We start from the raw sequence: 15,946 nt of genomic DNA on the forward strand, positions 1-15,946 counted from the left end.
CCATTCTAAGCTAAACTCACCATTCGTTGCGTTTAAACAGAAAAATTATACGAGTTTTTGTCTTGCCATACATTCCAAAAGAGCGTGTATAACTGTGAAATGTCGATGCAATTTGCACGATTCGTTACCGTGAAGATTATCTAGAGTTGTATATAATTAAATGTAAAAGCACAGAGTTCATTTCTACGCCTGGTGTACAATGTTCCATTTATATAAATTAATTTCCTTTTTAAATCTCTCCCATCGCTTCACTTACGTGCAGATTATGTGCAGCCATCTTTATACCTTAGAACAACTTGCTCTTTTTTTTTTTTTTTCATTTGATAAGGAAAAGTCAAAATTAACGTTCATACCAGCATTGGCTATCGTCGGATCGAGTATCGATCACGATCCACGAATGGTAATTTTTTAACCAGCCGTAATTGGTGGCACGTCGACTATCGTTTGTTTGAAAGTTAACGAGCCTTTTTTCATTTTGAACCGCAGACTTCAGCTCGATGCCGAGGACCAATTATATGCCGATGGGAGATCGAATAGGAACGAGTGCTCGAGAGAGATCCACGGAAAATGTTGCACCGAGAGAGGATCGGGGGTGGTGGGGGAGGAGGAGGAGGAGGGGGGGGGGGAGGGAATGGTAGAGAGGAACTGACATCGTGGATCGAGAATGAAGTGGTACCGCCGAGTTACTCAAGGGTGCACTTTTCCTACAAAGTTTGATTCGATCAGCGTTTGATTTTTCGATATTAAACTTGATTATTAGTTCGCAATGTTCATTTTTCAGAATGTTTCTCAATCTTCATCTCCTCTGGACCACAACAAACACGATCTTCTCGCTGATTTAACAGTGTATATCCATTATTATATGAATCGCGAAATATTATTTAAATATTAATCGAAAAAGGATTCTAATAGAGAAGGTAGAGATTGAATTAATAGCTGATTATTCCTGCTATTAAATATCTTTATCACCGATACTTTGATTAAAAATACAATTTTCTACTCCAGGCAATCACAGTTTGGCAAGCAATTTAACTAAATTGATAAATGAGAATCAAAATAAGGACTTAGAACACTAATGCGTTGTAACAAAAGTAAAAATAGTGCATTTATTAACATTATTAATAATACTTATCACAATGATAGGGTCACCACAATGGCGGGAGATCGACACGAGCGAACGTTTAAACCGACAATTTTTGTTATCAATGTTATCGTATCTCCACGATAAACTCAAGATTGGATAAAAATTTGCTGGAAATCGCGCGAAATCTCTCGAATTCAAGCGCGCGTTTCCGTCGTTAGTCCGTTTGAATTCATTTGCACGATCTTCTCTAATTCGTAACTCGAAACTTTAACCGTGAATATTCCGAACCAAGTACACTCTGAATTTTCCGCGTGGAAAACTACAGAACTTACGGACAAGTGGAGCACGTGGCGTTTAGTTGCTGCTTCGGTTCTGCCTGCTGATCTCTCGTTAGATGTAAAATAAATTATAAAATGAATTATTATTTATCAGAACTATCGCAGCGACTTAACGCGAATATGTACCGTTATACGATCTAAAAGCTATTCGGAGTTGAGAGTCTCAGGAATGGTGTTTAAAGAAAATGTCCCTGGTCAGGGTGGAAGTCAACGAAGGCATCTGCTTCTGGTTATTCTGAGCTGGAATACTGTGAGTGGACGAGCATTCGTTGGCCACTGTACGCGCGGTTATTGTCAACATTTTCAGCAGGTCTGTATCCTCCCAATGGGCCTCTATTACTTTGCACAGATGCTGTATGTACCATGTCCCATACTCTGTATCTCGCCACGAAAAGAAACCTGTAAAAGACAACCATTGACTGAATTTAATTACGCATCTTTTGGTAAAGTGTTAATTTCCATCTCTGCACAGTGTAATATATGTTGATTTTCTATCGAATTGTAATTATTTACCTTCCACCGTACTGTGAGCGAACAGAAAATCTGCATGGGTGGGGATCTTGTAAGGTACCGTAACAACAGAGTCTGTTTCCGATCTGCCAGGTCCTGCGTACACCATCGCACCACTGTCCCTTTCCGAGCCCCTGCAAGCCTGCGAGTAATCAAACAAATCTTTTCAATGATCGATCATATTCGAGAGAACTGAAGAACAGTTCCGATTCGAAGCCATCTTGGTCGCATAAAATGGAGAATTTTGTAAACCATTTGGAATGTTCGACAATCGACCTTGAAATATAGAGTTTCAAATTTGTATTCACCTGGATGAAGAAGAGCTTTGGTTTTCCAGCCAGCGTCGGACATTTATCAGCGGTGAACGGCGTCCAGACGTTGACCAACGGAAACGGATAGTCCTTGGCGTATATCAAACCGTTTCGATTGCCGTGCGTCAATATGAACACGCAAATGCAATCCCTGTCGCTGTGGTCATCCTTGCTTACTGCGTAAAAAGAGGAACAGTGTGCTACAAATGCATAAAAATTCACAGTCTACTAATTAAAAAGGAATAAACACGGTATGTACGCTCGCTTATCTTGTCGTAGATCTTTTCCAGAGTGTAATTTGAATGTTCCTCCACTTCGAAGCCCAGCTTGCTGAAGGTTTTCCTTATCACCTCCACGTCGGCACCAGATCCTTGGCGCGATTTCAGTCCAGGAGATTCGAAGGTATCGTGATTCAGTATCACGCATTTTCCTCGCTCGTTGTGGTTCATCTTGTAGCGGATATCATTCTTGCGAACCGGTAACTTGACGATAATCGGTGGCTGATTGCTGTGCGAAATAAAATCATTCCTTTCGTTTCATTCGATTACATTTTGTTCCTTTCAATGCTTCGTTACTGTTTAACGTTATATTTTACAACGGACCAATAACAAAACGAATGATAATCTCACCTTGCGACGTACTCGTCTTCGTCTTCATCTTCGTAAGCACCATGAGTTATAACAACATCAGTCTCATGCTCGCGGATTGGGCTGGATACCTGGTCCAGGGAACGCTGGAAATCAAGGATTTTGCTCAAAAAATATTCGATTTAACTCCAAGATTATTTAAACACAGGTAGGTCATACTCGATCGAGAACTCGTCGAGTGTTAATTTAACAAATCCGAAAATGACCTGAGAAAAAATCAAACATTGCTAGTAGGACAACCACAACGATACAGGTATAGACTGGAATTAGAAAGTCTATAAATAGGCTTCCTACAGACGCAGGGTTAATAGCGATCCAAGGATCCTCCTTATGTCTCCTTCAGATCTTCGAGGCTTTCGTTTCGCTTCCGAAATCGATCATTGAAATTATATTCTAATTACGTATATTTCAAGTGTCTTTCGGCAACTTTCTAAAGATATTTTTCTAACGCAAGAAAGTAGCGTTCGCTGTTATCTTTACTCTGTGATTCACCGGCATTCCCTTATCTCGAGCTGCTTTGTTTAATCGCAATGTGCTTCCTGTTTTTCCCCCCTTTTCTTTCGTCAAGGTTCCACAAGCATCGTCACTGAACCTTGGCCGATAACGTGCAAGAAAACTCGAACGAAGCGGCTGCGGGGGGCCTAGGTGTTAGATCTGGAAGCTTCGGGTCGCGATAAGGAAAAATTAGATCAAACAAGAACAAAGGACGCTCTTTTCAACTACTGCCGATGATTGCGACACCATGGACGAACTCGAAGCGAGCAGAAAATCAATACTAATAATAAGAAGAAAATTTGATTTCATTTTCTCGAAGCAAGTTTTTGCTGAGCTTTGACAGCAAGTAATTGCGTGAATAGTTATTATCGACGTTTTCATTGTTTACATTTTTTCCAAATTTCGTTTCATAATTACTCGAACACTACCAACGCTCTGAAATTTCAATTCATAGTAGTAATTGAAAAAAGGGAACTATATATATATGTTTGCATTGTATATTCTTTATTCGTAAAACGGAAAACGAGAGTGAGGTTCCTCCCTTAGCCCAGAGACTTCACTCTCGTTTTAATGAGCATTGTATATTTTTTTCAAAGAGAAAATCCTCTTTCTATCACACGCAACAAAAGGAAACGTCACACTTTACCTGACTGTCCACGGTATCCACTGAAATGTCCATGTTTCGGAAAAACCGCTTCGAAACGTACACTATAGTGGTTCTGGTTAAAGTAAGTATACAGAGCAGAAAACCGAGCATCGTTTATGCGATCACACGCGGGATTACTGGCTGATACCGATAACTCAATGTGAACTAAAGAAACGAGGAACACACACCGGTTTTATCAGTCACTATCACGAGTCCGATTTTTATCAAAAGCGTTGCCTAGGAAGCGACTTCCTACTTGTGGTCAGTTGGGAAATGTTTTGCATTTACACCTGTATGTGCACCCAGAACAAAATGAAACTTGAAAACAATGAAAACGGTACCTACATTTAGCTTAATTTGATACTTGAATTGATAATAGTAGACGATACGTTGGCAAAGACATTATTTATTCTTTTCTTTTCTTTTTTAACTGGCATGTCTGTTAAACATTAAATACGTTCAGGATTCTGTTTATTTTTGTTGTTCGAATTCTTTGCTAGATTGAATAGAATGTAGCATAGTTGAATACGTAAACATGTTGGAAGGAATTATTTTTATTAACTACATAACTATTATAAATAAAATATTTCTATACATTCAATCTATATATTCAAAAACAGCGCCAATGATAGAATCGCCATCTAGCGTTGAAAGGCTGAACTAATTTCGGAGTTTGGTCAGTGCCTCTATCGGGAAAACGCTCAAGTTTGTCCTCGAATATTTCCCACTGTCAACGCTAGATGGAGCCATTTCTTTATATTAATAACAAAATTAAGAGTTGAGGGTTAAACAATAATTCTCATTCATATTTTAATATGGCAATGATTGTTCGTCGATTTGTTTTTAAATGTATCGATAAAGAAAAACTGTACGAATACCTGTATCGCCATCTAGCAGTGAACAAGTCAAACTTTTTCCCGGTAGAGGACGACAGGGATATTTGTACAGTTTTTTTTTTTATATGTATATATATATATATCCAAAAACAAATATGTAAACAATCATCTAGGGCCCGCAGAATAAAGTACACGCTCATCCTTTGAAAGCAGGTTTTATTAGATTCAACAAACCTTTCATACAAAACCATAGATAACAATATATTTTTAATAAAATATAGAAATTACAAGATATTATAGATACGCTACTGTACGCTACCGAGGGGAAAACCGCTATTACACAATTGGATCGATGCGACTGCACATAACACTAGAACGTTCATTACGTCCTTTATTTTAAATAATTCGCACTGTATTCATAATTTAGTACTTAGTAGTCACAAACAGTCACAACTGTCACAAGTCACAAGGTTACTGCGTTGCGGCCAAGTGCGTTGTTTTTATGACGTATGTTTGTTTCGTTGTTACGTTAAAATCGAAACATTTCCGTGATCGAGCAACTGTCGTCGTTTATTTAAACGTTTACTGGAAATAGATCGAAATATATCGCCGCGATAGAAAGTACTTATTGGGAGCTTTAATGTTTTATGTAGTTTAATTATTATTTTCACATCCTGATACTGCCAATGCCAATTGATATTTTTTCAAACCTCTGTAGTCGTACGTAGAACAAGTATTAAATTGTACATATATATGTACATATATAATGTTACTCTTTCTGCTGACCTAATTTGCAATTATACATTTGATTTCAGAAATGCCTGTATTTTTGCAAAACGAATTATATAAGCATTTATAAAAGCGTTAATACAATTAATGGAAATAAGTTTCGTAAACCTGGAAATATGTCTTTCATGATGTCGAGCACAGAGGTTGCCACTTGTGGTGATACAAACACAACACTCGGAATCGACGAAGCATGCTTTTATATTTTTAATTTGTATAATTACCCTGTTCTATTTTATACCATAGCATGGGAGGCTTACTGGGTATGATGCTCTATTCTTATGAATTTATATATTTTCTTGAAATCTTTGTATGTTATTAATTATTTACAGGGCAATGGTATGTTACAAGCTCGTTTACCACCACAACAAAATACAAGTGTAGTACTATCGACGAAACATCCATTACATATATATTATAAAGTTAAGGAAAAGGGACAACTCCTAGAATATTGCCAGTAAGCATTTTATAAATTATATAAATTTATGTATTTCAAATAACAAAACAATGCTTATGATTATTATAATGTATTTACTTATAATTACTTTTTTCAGTGAAACGTATCCTTTCAAGGAACATGGAAGTTACGGATGGAATATATCATCCGAAAGTTTATGTTCTCATATTTATGTATTACGTGAACCAACAGAGAATTATCTCTGTAAGTTATATTTTATAATAGCTTTCAGTAACCACGATTAATCATGATTCATTAACAATTAATTATTAATTTCTTACAGACATTGTTAAAGCAGTTATGATATATATTTTACTAGCAATTCTGTGGACAACATCAAAGGTTCTCGTGCGAGTGATAAGAGGAAAATTGATGCCTGATAACGTACACGATGTATGTGTTAACAGACGGTATAACATTTTGTTAAATTTAATTGTCTCATTTTTCTATCACAGGATTTAGATAGACTCCAAGAGACTGAGGTTTCAACACATCCGGTGATTAGAACTACAAAATCCAGTACTAGAATACGTTCTGTGGATGCATTTAGAGGGTAATAGTATATGTAATTGTAATATTGTTTATGTTCCGCTAATAAGCGGAAAATATTCCATTATGAATACGATATTAACGTCGCTGTTACAGACTCTCCGTATTGTTGATGATATTTGTCAACAATGGCGGTGGAAAATACGTGATATTTAATCATAGCGCATGGTTTGGACTCACTATAGCAGATTTGGTACTTCCTTGGTGAGCGATTATTTGACTGTGAATTACATGCATTTATACCGCATAGGAACATAGAAAACATATGCGCAAACTTGCAGGTTCGCATGGGTTATGGGATTGACGATAGCGATATCGAAACGCGCAGAACTTCGCGTAATGACTTCGCGTATAAAGATAACTTTACGTTCTCTTCTACGGTCGGTAATATTGATATTCCTTGGATTAATGTTGAATTCGACCCAGGATAATTCTTTCACCAATCTTCGTTTTCCTGGTGTCCTACAATTATTGGCTGTATCGTATTTCGTTTGCGCCACGTTGGAAACAATTTTCATGAAACCTCATTCTCAGGTTCGTGTACAATTATTTTCTTCGTTTGTAGATTTTATATCTACCTAATTGATATCTACAAAAATAACTTATTAGGATACGTTACTTCAGTTCGGACGTTTCGCGTCGTTTCGGGATATCCTGGATAGCTGGCCGCAGTGGTTGATCATGACATGCATCGTAACCACTCACACTTTAATCACGTTCCTCCTACCTGTACCGGATTGCCCAAGAGGTTACCTTGGACCTGGTGGACAATACGATCATCGCGGTAAATACGCGAATTGTACCGCAGGCGCGGCTGGCCATATAGACAGAACGATCTTTGGAACTCATATATATTCAAAGACAAACGATTCTGTTTATGGTCCCATCTTACCCCATGATCCAGAAGGTATGTTGCAACAGTAAGCTATAGCTCGTTCCTAAACGAATATGCAAACAATTGATACTTCTTTCATCGATTTTTTTATCTATGCAGGATTAATGAATACCATATCAGCTATATTGATCGTTTACTTGGGCGTTCACGCTGGCAAGATTCTATTGCTTTATTATCAATATAATTCTAGAGTAATCAGATGGGTATTATGGGGAATACTAACGGTAAGCAGTCGAAGAAAAAGTTCTTTTCAACCGATGAAATAAACAAAACTTTTATTCAGGGTATCATTGCTGGAATTTTATGCAACTTCGAGAGGCAAGGGGGAGTGATTCCTGTCAGCAAGAAAATGATGTCGTTGTCATTTGTTTTGACTTGCTCCTGTTTTGCTTTCTTATTGTATGCTGTTTTGTATGTTCTTATCGATTATAGACAGTATTGGAGCGGAGCTCCGTTTATTTATGCCGGTACGTAATATTGCACAAAATATCTCCAAGATTTGTTTACGAGGCTCACACATTTTATATATTATTTGTTCAAGGATCGAACCCAATTTTTCTTTACGTGGGTCATGTATTAACAAAAGACTTGTTTCCATGGGCATGGAACATATCTAATCCCAGTCACGAATCTTATTTATATATGAATTTATGGACAACGACATTATGGGGAATAATCGCATACTTACTCCACCGAAAAGATATTATTGTAACTGTATAAAAAGTATATGCATCAGTACGATATACGTTTACAACTAAATACCTATGTATCTTAATATAATGATATTAGTTTAAACACTTATTTTCAACGTTATATTTTATTTTGATAAATAAAAATAATAAATATCTTATTATCTTTGTTCAATAATTTCAATAAGTAACGAATAAGTATCATTGTTTAAGCATTTCTGTCCTTCGGTTCTTTGTATGGTAACTTCAAAATTCGAAAAACATCTTCTTCGGATGTGATCTTTTCTGCCTCTCCTGGTACTCCTGGAATGAACGTGTAACTTAATGTACATGCGTATAATACCATCGGTAATGAATTAACGCACCTTCAGATGTGAGACGTTTCAATGTGTATTCGTTCAAAGTATACTTTTTTTCCAAAGCATGTGCTCTCATATTTTTATTAAAAAGATCGCTTCCAGTAAAATAAAGTACAGCGCAATAATACTGATCGTAATGTGCCAGTCTAATATCAAGTCTTCTAAATGGTTTGTTGTTATCATTTGGAACATGGCAGACACCCTAGAAAAAGATTATCTTAATTACCACTTTTCTTATACTAACAAGATCCACATACCATAAATTTTGTTGGTCCAAGAGATATCGTATCGACGATCAATTTCTTTTTCTCAAGACATTCCACAACATTCTTCAGGACTGAAACTTTTTTCTTTGATTCTTTCTCTTTAGAAGTATACATCGGATGCGTTAATAGAACATCGATGTCGCCGCTTTCTTCTTTACCACGCCTGTAACTGCCACAAATTGTAACAATATATTCATTGCTTACTTCCTTAATAACGTTTTTCAGGATATTTTCGATCTGCTCGATCTCTTTCCGCGGGATTCTTTTTTCAAAGTCGTCAAAATACCTGAAGAAAATATTATTTATTATAAAAAAAAATAATCATTCATTCCATGTACAATCTTTTATTATATGGCTATACTTTAAACCAATTTTTTGATGGTGATTGAGTTTGTCTGGATGATTTTTTAAATCATCCAAAGATTTAATACCGGCATCCACCAACTCTTTTGCTTTTGCAGGTCCAATACCAGATACACGCGTTAATAAATTAATTGCAACATTGTTTTCATCCTTATTAATCTAATGGGATACAACATATTTAAGAATTCATGTAACAAGATGCTGTGTGTCATATATGAATATTAATAAACAAATGAAATTAAGGTAAGTACATCTTCCAATTTTTGTAACTTTCCAGTGTTAAGGAATTCATCGATTTTCTTTGAGATTTTGTCTCCGATTCCTGGCAGCTTTTTTGCCTCACCACCACTTGTTACTCTATGTGGTAAACCACTTAGAGTACTGGCTGCTTTACGGTAGGCATTGTATTTATAAATATTTTTGCTGACATTTCGTTCGTAATTCGCCAATTCTGTAATTTAAATGTATGTTCGCTTTTATACATTAGTCGTAAATTAGCAAGAAATTACCAATTTTAAGATTCAATTAGACGAAACAAAATTATAAATCAATGAAATTAAACAATATTAATACCCGTTAGAAAGTCGCATAAATCTTGGTTTGGATTTCCTGTGTTATCATTAGCTTTTCGTTTACCCATGACACGTAATTAATGTACAAAAAAACTATGTTAAATGGAGCTCAGCTCGCAGCTTTTTACTGCTGGATGTTATTGGTTAGCTGTCCTTCGAAATGACGCAAAATTTTATTATTATATACGTGACACTGGTTTTGTAACTGGTTTAATGACTTTCAGCACATGCGGTGAAAGGCCATGAATAATAATAATAATAACTTTTACATTCAAAATTTATGATAAACCATTTTTCATATAAACAAAACGAAACACGAAGAGATCGCGCCCCCTATTCACCCTTATTTCAGAGTCGCAGTTTTGTAGGGTTCTAGTGCGTATTATTTTAAACGTTTCAATTTTTAATAAACATGCAAAAATTACGTACTATCGATTAATGCTACTATGAAAAATAAAAAATAATAGAAAAGAATAAATTAAACTTCAACATTTAACATTTATTTTTGTCAAACAAGTATATACATACAGTTTTACGCATAAATATAAATCGTCTCTTTTAAACGAAACTTCTCTCGATAGCGTGTAACTATACATCGTCACATGATTATAATCTTTCTCGACATATAATCATCTTATAAACCGTCTAATTATAGCAAACACTATTTTCAAAAATACGACTCGCAAAGTAAAAGTGGTAGATTATATGGAAATTAGACTGTTTTAGCCTTATACTTTGCAACTTTAGTGTTTACTAAAAGTTGCAAAGTTACGTATGATAACGGTAAGTAAGTTTGGCATCGTTTCACGTACATAACGCTGAAAGTTAAGTAAATCGATTAAGTTTAAACATGAATGAATTTACTTAGAATTTGAATCGTTCATTCTTTAGATGTCAACAATGATAAGAGAGAGACATTTAGGAACATGTTCTAAGTAGTTTTCTCGTTTACAAGCATTGAATCATTAGATGATCATCACATTATTTCGTTTGAAACTTGACATAGATGGTAGCACAATCACATGTATTGGACGGATCTTTGTACCTCATTTCTAATGTCAAGTTATCATCGTAGATATTAATTTAAAAGCTCGGATCATATTTACGTCTTCTATTATATCGAAGACATACGACTATACACTGCATGACTCTTTAAGCAATAACTGGAAATACAAAGTAGAACACTAAATGCTAGAATGAAAATTCCAACAAAAACATAAATCCATAATTGTGGAAATCTTCCTGGCAACCATAATATCGTAAATTCTACCGTTTTTTCTTGAGTATCTAGAAATAAGGAAACGTGATTAGCAAAAAAGATATTATCAAGTTCGTACCTGAATACAAGATCGTAATTTCTGTACCGATATAGGCTAATCCATATCCTGTATGAGGTGTACCCATTCTGTACGAACAAGTAGGCATTTGCACTTCGTGAATGTCACCTACGTCCATTCTTAATTGATATAATGGTGTTTCATAGGGAGGTAAAATCCAAATCTCGCTTAATTGGTCGGTTGCCGTGTCCAAACTGATATGCATTGCCTTATGCTCGTGACCAGTAAAAATAATTTGAGGGGACAATTCTTTCAATACCTATTAACGCAATGTAATCGTTAATAAAAATCGGAAAATACATTTTTCGCGAATACCAAAAGTCAGCATACATTTTGGACAAAAGTTCCAGGCATGAATAGTAAAGGCATGTGGCTAAATACTACATTTGTCGTGTTTCTTTCTGCGTAATCATTAAGAAAGGCATCTTTCGGAGCTTCTGGCATCGTATGAGTCAGTCTGTTAACCTAACGAGCGAAATGCATGTATTATAGTCTGTTAATACATTCAAAGCAGTTTATAAACAAGTTTTTCATTTTGTTACCTTGAAAAACGTTACCGTCTTATAAACTAAAGTGTCTGGTTGAGAATATGCAAAATTAAATCTATTATGAGTATTAAACGAGACTATATCCTCTTCGCCTCCGATATCGTTATCACCTGGCAAGTAAATTTTCTGAGAAGAAAAATATCGTCGAGTATAGCATAGCGACATATGCCAAACAAATTATACGATAACAATAATTATACCATAATGTGATCAGGCATTTCGAATATAGAATCTAATCTTCTTTTGTATGCTTGAAACATTTCCGCGTTGGCGATATGACCTTCGTCCATAAGGTCGCCCAAAAATGCGACGACATGAGGTTGGGAATGGCCCAATGCTCTTGAAAACGTTTTCTTTAAATACCTGGAAATAAGACACTGTGGAACAGAATCGAGGTGAATGTTTAAATTTCTTAGGAAGAATCAGAGTTTGTACATAGTTGGTAGTTTGATCGACCGATTAATTGTCGCTCGTACCTATCGCTATCCCATTTTGCTACAGATGAGCCAAAATACTTTTCGGTTTGTTCACCCAATATCTGTGGATCTGCGACCAGTAGTACTTTGACGCATTCCGAACACTCTCGTGAAGACCATTTGAATTTCTGGACATCGTAGACTAGAAATTCATTGTATATTACAGTGAGCAACATTAGAAAGCCAATGACGATCACTCTGTTCTTAAATCTGTAGAATATAATTTGTTAAAATCATAACAATACCTGTTGGTTAAATAGGTTTAAAATTCCACTTTTGCATAAAATGTATGAAGCTTCTAAAAACCGTTAAATAATGTAAGAAGTACAATACGAATATAAATTGCTTTATTTATAACCATTAATAATAACACGAGATAAGAGCAATACATACACATGTAACGATTACATAATCAGCCTTACCTATTTCGTCGTAACATTTTGAAGATTTTTAGTTTCGTCTAATAGCATTAATAATATTAATGTTGAAGTAAATCGGTATATTCTTCGTCATACCGTTTAAGAAACGACAAACCTCTGACATCATTCTGTTTTACTAGTGCATGCAATAATCTAATTAATTAGAGGTTATGCGATTACAATATATGGGTTTCCTAATTTCGTACATTAGCAATTTTCTTAAACAAATCGAGCAATTACGCGATACACAATCCTTTGATCTCGAGTGTTAATTAAACTTAGAAAAATTAAAAAGTTATACAATGATTTCGTTTGAATCATGCTTAGTTCGAAAAAAATCGATGTTTAGGAAGCGCTGCATATTCACTACAGATGGAGATAGTTTTGCTTTTGCGTACATGCCATAAGAAGCGTGTTCGTGTATACACTGGTCACTGGTATAAGCCATAAGCTACAAGCCGCAGAGAATGGTAGAGAATTTCATGGCCGTATTGGTCGCGTTGCATCAGCGAGTGCAATGTTCATCTATTTTCGGGCATTTTGCAGTGGCGAATGTCCTCTGACCGACCAGTGATTTATTGTTTGTAAAATGGCCGAGCCAGAACAAAGGAGCAAAGAAAATTGTACCGCGGGATCGAAGGAAACGATGGTGAAGCAAGAAAAGCGTGAGAACACGTTGACGAATGGCGGGAAGGGATCTGGCGATGACGCGGACAGCCTCGAAGAACTGCCTCTCGATATAGGCGAACACTATCTCGTTCGCAGATCCGATGATTCCTGGCGTAAATACATTATTACTATACGATAAGGACAATCGTTTAATCGCGATTACGTTTCGGATTCTTTCCAATTATCGAGAATAATACAAGCGCTTTTTTTGCGTCTCACATTTACATTTGTATTACCGGCTTCCTTCTGGTCGTGATTGTTTTGAAAACATTATGATGTCACGCATAGATTGAGTCAGCATTACTTCAGAAATGAATCGTACACTATTGAGTCACCGATATTTCCTTTATCTCTGTATTTCTTTTATCATTTTATTATTATCTCGTAGGATCGTTTGATATCGTAAGGAATCGAGAACGCGTGAACTGTGAATCAATGGGTGAAAATGAAATATATACTCGATGTTTCGTAGATTACCAGTCATTTTAAAGAGAAACAATTTTTATACGATATTTAAACCTAATTCGAACCTGTCAAAATGAAAAATAATTTTTATGAATAATATCGATAATCGTCTGTTTATTTTTAATTTTCGCGCAGATCCTGCAGAGATTATACAAACTCGGTATAACGACAGCGAAGGTCACTACGAGTATTATGTACATTACGAAGGACATAATAGAAGATTGGATGAATGGGTGCAAAGGGACAGAATCATGTCCAGCAGGTTTGACATGAGCGACAGAAGCTGGAAGAGCGGTGACAGAAACTCTAGCACTGATTTATTGGCGGACTCTACGGATCGTAAAATCACAAGGAATCAGAAGAGGATACACGATGAAATCAATCATGTACAAAAGGTACGTTTTTTTAAAATCCTACAAAGTACAAGTACCTGAAGAGTTGAATAATCTATTGTTTTTAATTATAGACATATGCAGAAATGGATCCCACGACAGCAGCTTTAGAAAAGGAACACGAAGCTATAACAAAAGTTAAATATATTGACAAAATTCAAATTGGTAAGCATCCATCTGTTCCTTATCTATTGCTAAAGATTACGTGTGAAAAGGGTCTCATTATTTTCAAAAGTTCATTTTCAGGAAAGTACGAAATCGATACATGGTACTTTAGCCCGTATCCAGAAGAGTACGGCAAACAGCCTAAACTATGGATATGCGAATACTGCTTGAAATACATGCGTCTCGAGAAAACGTATAGGTATCACATGGTATGAAAAATATTAATATTAGTCTGTAAATGTCCGATATTTATTAAGAATAACTAGATTAAGAATTTTAACGATTTAATTTCAGAGCGAATGTACTCACAGGCAGCCAGTCGGGAAAGAAATATATCGCAAAGGCACATTGAGCATCTGGGAAGTCGACGGCAGAGAGCATAAAATCTACTGTCAAAATTTATGCTTATTGGCAAAATTATTCTTAGATCACAAAACTCTATATTTCGATGTAGAACCATTTCTTTTTTATATTCTCTGCGAAGTTGATAAACACGGAGCTCATTTGGTTGGCTACTTTTCAAAGGTATTTTTTTATCTATTTATCGCGTTGCTCATAGTTAATCTTTGATTTAAGCCTCTTTTGTTTTATGTAATTCTTTCAGGAGAAAGAATCACCCGACGGCAACAATGTCGCTTGTATATTAACTTTACCACCGTTTCAAAGACAAGGCTATGGAAAACTTCTGATAGCTTTCAGCTACGAACTGAGCAGAATAGAACAGGCAGTTGGTAGTCCCGAAAAACCATTAAGCGACTTAGGAAAGTTATCGTACAGAAGCTACTGGAGCTGGATTCTTTTAGAAATCTTAAGAGATTTTCGTGGCACCCTTAGCATTAAAGACTTGAGGTAACGTTCTAAAAAAATTACGAAGTTAAAGCAAACCGAACATAGTAAAGCTATCAACCTTTACCGATGCAATTTCCAGTCAGATGACGAGTATTTCGCAGACGGACATCATATCGACGTTGCAGAGCATGAATATGGTTAAATATTGGAAGGGGCAGCATGTGATCTGCGTGACACCCAAACTAGTCGAAGAACACATTAAAAGTAGCCAGTACAAGAGACCACGGCTGACAGTGGACAGCAGCGCGCTTAGATGGGGAGCACCGCCACGAAAAAACGTGAAACCTGGCAAGAAGTAGTGGAAAGCAGATGGAAACTGAATGATCTTTGCTACCGTGATATTCACGACTTAACACATTTAACCAAACTTGAAAAACGGCTTTCCGCGATAGTTTGGAAAATGGTCTCGAATTTGTTATACATCTTATCCGTGATGCATTACAGTCTCTACTAAATACGCACTGTATGCGCGAGTCTCGGTATTTGTTCAGAAGATGACACGGATGAACATGTTTTAGCTTCGTTAATCTTTCGGAGTGTAGGGACGACGAGAGATATTTCAAGGTTTCCCTTACACTTCTGCTTTTTCTGGAAACATTCTGAAAAAGGAGCGGAGCGACGCAATGAAATACCATGTATTCGTTTGACAATGAAGGAAGCGCTTTAGTTACGTTCAAGATTCGTCGACTTTAACGCGCAACCATGCATCGTGTTGCACATAAAAATTACCATAATTATACCACCCAGTATTAGCGCGTATTAACGACTTTCTTGTAAATTCGTTAATAATAAATCGCATATATTCACGAACAATTATTTCGCG

The 15,946-nt window shown here is 36.0% G+C and overlaps 4 protein-coding genes across 10 annotated transcripts; 2 read left to right on the forward strand and 2 right to left on the reverse strand.

Moving 5' to 3' along the window:
• Positions 1–1,086: 1,086 nt before the first annotated feature.
• LOC128888838 (DNA polymerase beta-like) lies at positions 1,087–10,158 on the reverse strand. Its single transcript, XM_054146002.1, has 12 exons — positions 9,805–10,158; positions 9,483–9,682; positions 9,230–9,390; positions 8,860–9,154; positions 8,609–8,804; positions 8,458–8,546; positions 4,032–4,079; positions 2,873–2,976; positions 2,503–2,750; positions 2,241–2,419; positions 1,936–2,074; positions 1,087–1,821 (listed from the first exon to the last, which is right to left on the reverse strand). Exons 1-12 carry the CDS (start codon positions 9,869–9,871, stop codon positions 1,586–1,588), a joined length of 1,962 nt encoding a protein of 653 aa, XP_054001977.1. The 5' UTR covers positions 9,872–10,158; the 3' UTR covers positions 1,087–1,585.
• LOC128888404 (heparan-alpha-glucosaminide N-acetyltransferase-like) lies at positions 5,054–8,404 on the forward strand. 5 transcript variants are annotated; one of them, XM_054145223.1, is made up of 12 exons: positions 5,054–5,356; positions 5,683–5,916; positions 5,986–6,110; positions 6,208–6,314; positions 6,394–6,503; positions 6,566–6,663; positions 6,756–6,863; positions 6,941–7,193; positions 7,269–7,566; positions 7,654–7,778; positions 7,838–8,021; positions 8,096–8,404. In XM_054145223.1, exons 2-12 carry the CDS (start codon positions 5,773–5,775, stop codon positions 8,272–8,274), a joined length of 1,731 nt encoding a protein of 576 aa, XP_054001198.1. In that variant the 5' UTR covers positions 5,054–5,356; positions 5,683–5,772; the 3' UTR covers positions 8,275–8,404. The 5 variants fall into 5 exon arrangements, with proteins under 5 accessions (XP_054001198.1, XP_054001199.1, XP_054001196.1 ...); XM_054145224.1 differs by having other exon boundaries at positions 5,054–5,244; XM_054145221.1 differs by having other exon boundaries at positions 5,055–5,587.
• Positions 10,159–10,285: 127 nt separating the features above from the next.
• On the reverse strand, positions 10,286–13,092 carry LOC128888412 (metallophosphoesterase 1 homolog). Of its 3 annotated transcripts, XM_054145242.1 has the most exons (8): positions 12,790–12,962; positions 12,587–12,719; positions 12,165–12,374; positions 11,889–12,051; positions 11,683–11,814; positions 11,471–11,605; positions 11,168–11,399; positions 10,286–11,090 (listed from the first exon to the last, which is right to left on the reverse strand). In XM_054145242.1, the coding sequence occupies exons 2-8, from the start codon at positions 12,601–12,603 to the stop codon at positions 10,918–10,920; spliced, it is 1,062 nt and encodes a 353-aa protein (XP_054001217.1). In that variant the 5' UTR covers positions 12,604–12,719; positions 12,790–12,962; the 3' UTR covers positions 10,286–10,917. The 3 variants fall into 3 exon arrangements, with proteins under 3 accessions (XP_054001217.1, XP_054001218.1, XP_054001216.1); XM_054145243.1 differs by lacking the exons at positions 12,587–12,719; positions 12,790–12,962 and adding an exon at positions 12,982–13,092 and having other exon boundaries at positions 12,165–12,306; XM_054145241.1 differs by having other exon boundaries at positions 12,587–12,962.
• On the forward strand, positions 13,035–15,936 carry LOC128888407 (histone acetyltransferase KAT8-like). The gene is made up of 7 exons (XM_054145230.1): positions 13,035–13,365; positions 13,853–14,112; positions 14,184–14,274; positions 14,356–14,483; positions 14,569–14,799; positions 14,879–15,123; positions 15,203–15,936. Exons 1-7 carry the CDS (start codon positions 13,173–13,175, stop codon positions 15,420–15,422), a joined length of 1,368 nt encoding a protein of 455 aa, XP_054001205.1. The 5' UTR covers positions 13,035–13,172; the 3' UTR covers positions 15,423–15,936.
• The last annotated feature ends 10 nt before the right edge of the window (positions 15,937–15,946 follow it).

This window comes from Hylaeus anthracinus, unplaced genomic scaffold, assembly GCF_026225885.1.
Source record: "Hylaeus anthracinus isolate JK02 unplaced genomic scaffold, UHH_iyHylAnth1.0_haploid 11994, whole genome shotgun sequence".
NCBI lineage: Eukaryota > Metazoa > Arthropoda > Insecta > Hymenoptera > Colletidae > Hylaeus > Hylaeus anthracinus.

Excerpts from the sequence above, each read along its gene's own strand:
- LOC128888404 (XM_054145223.1), top strand. The coding sequence starts at position 5,773 with ATGTCTTTCATGATGTCGAGCACAGAGGTTGCCACTTGTGGTGATACA. Across the intron at positions 6,504-6,565 it reads TGCCTGATAACGTACACGAT|GATTTAGATAGACTCCAAGA; the intron begins GTATGTGTTAAC and ends TTTCTATCACAG. Across the intron at positions 7,194-7,268 it reads TCATGAAACCTCATTCTCAG|GATACGTTACTTCAGTTCGG; the intron begins GTTCGTGTACAA and ends ATAACTTATTAG.
- LOC128888838 (XM_054146002.1), bottom strand. The coding sequence starts at position 9,871 with ATGGGTAAACGAAAAGCTAATGATAACACAGGAAATCCAAACCAAGAT. Across the intron at positions 8,805-8,859 it reads TTGGACCAACAAAATTTATG|GGTGTCTGCCATGTTCCAAA; the intron begins GTATGTGGATCT and ends ATCTTTTTCTAG. Across the intron at positions 2,420-2,502 it reads CTACGACAAGATAAGCGAGC|TAAGCAAGGATGACCACAGC; the intron begins GTACATACCGTG and ends CTTTTTACGCAG.
- LOC128888412 (XM_054145242.1), bottom strand. Across the intron at positions 12,052-12,164 it reads GCAAAATGGGATAGCGATAG|GTATTTAAAGAAAACGTTTT; the intron begins GTACGAGCGACA and ends TCTTATTTCCAG. Across the intron at positions 11,091-11,167 it reads ATATGGATTAGCCTATATCG|ATACTCAAGAAAAAACGGTA; the intron begins GTACAGAAATTA and ends CCTTATTTCTAG.
- LOC128888407 (XM_054145230.1), top strand. The coding sequence starts at position 13,173 with ATGGCCGAGCCAGAACAAAGGAGCAAAGAAAATTGTACCGCGGGATCG. Across the intron at positions 14,113-14,183 it reads AAATCAATCATGTACAAAAG|ACATATGCAGAAATGGATCC; the intron begins GTACGTTTTTTT and ends TTTTAATTATAG. Across the intron at positions 15,124-15,202 it reads CTTAGCATTAAAGACTTGAG|TCAGATGACGAGTATTTCGC; the intron begins GTAACGTTCTAA and ends TGCAATTTCCAG.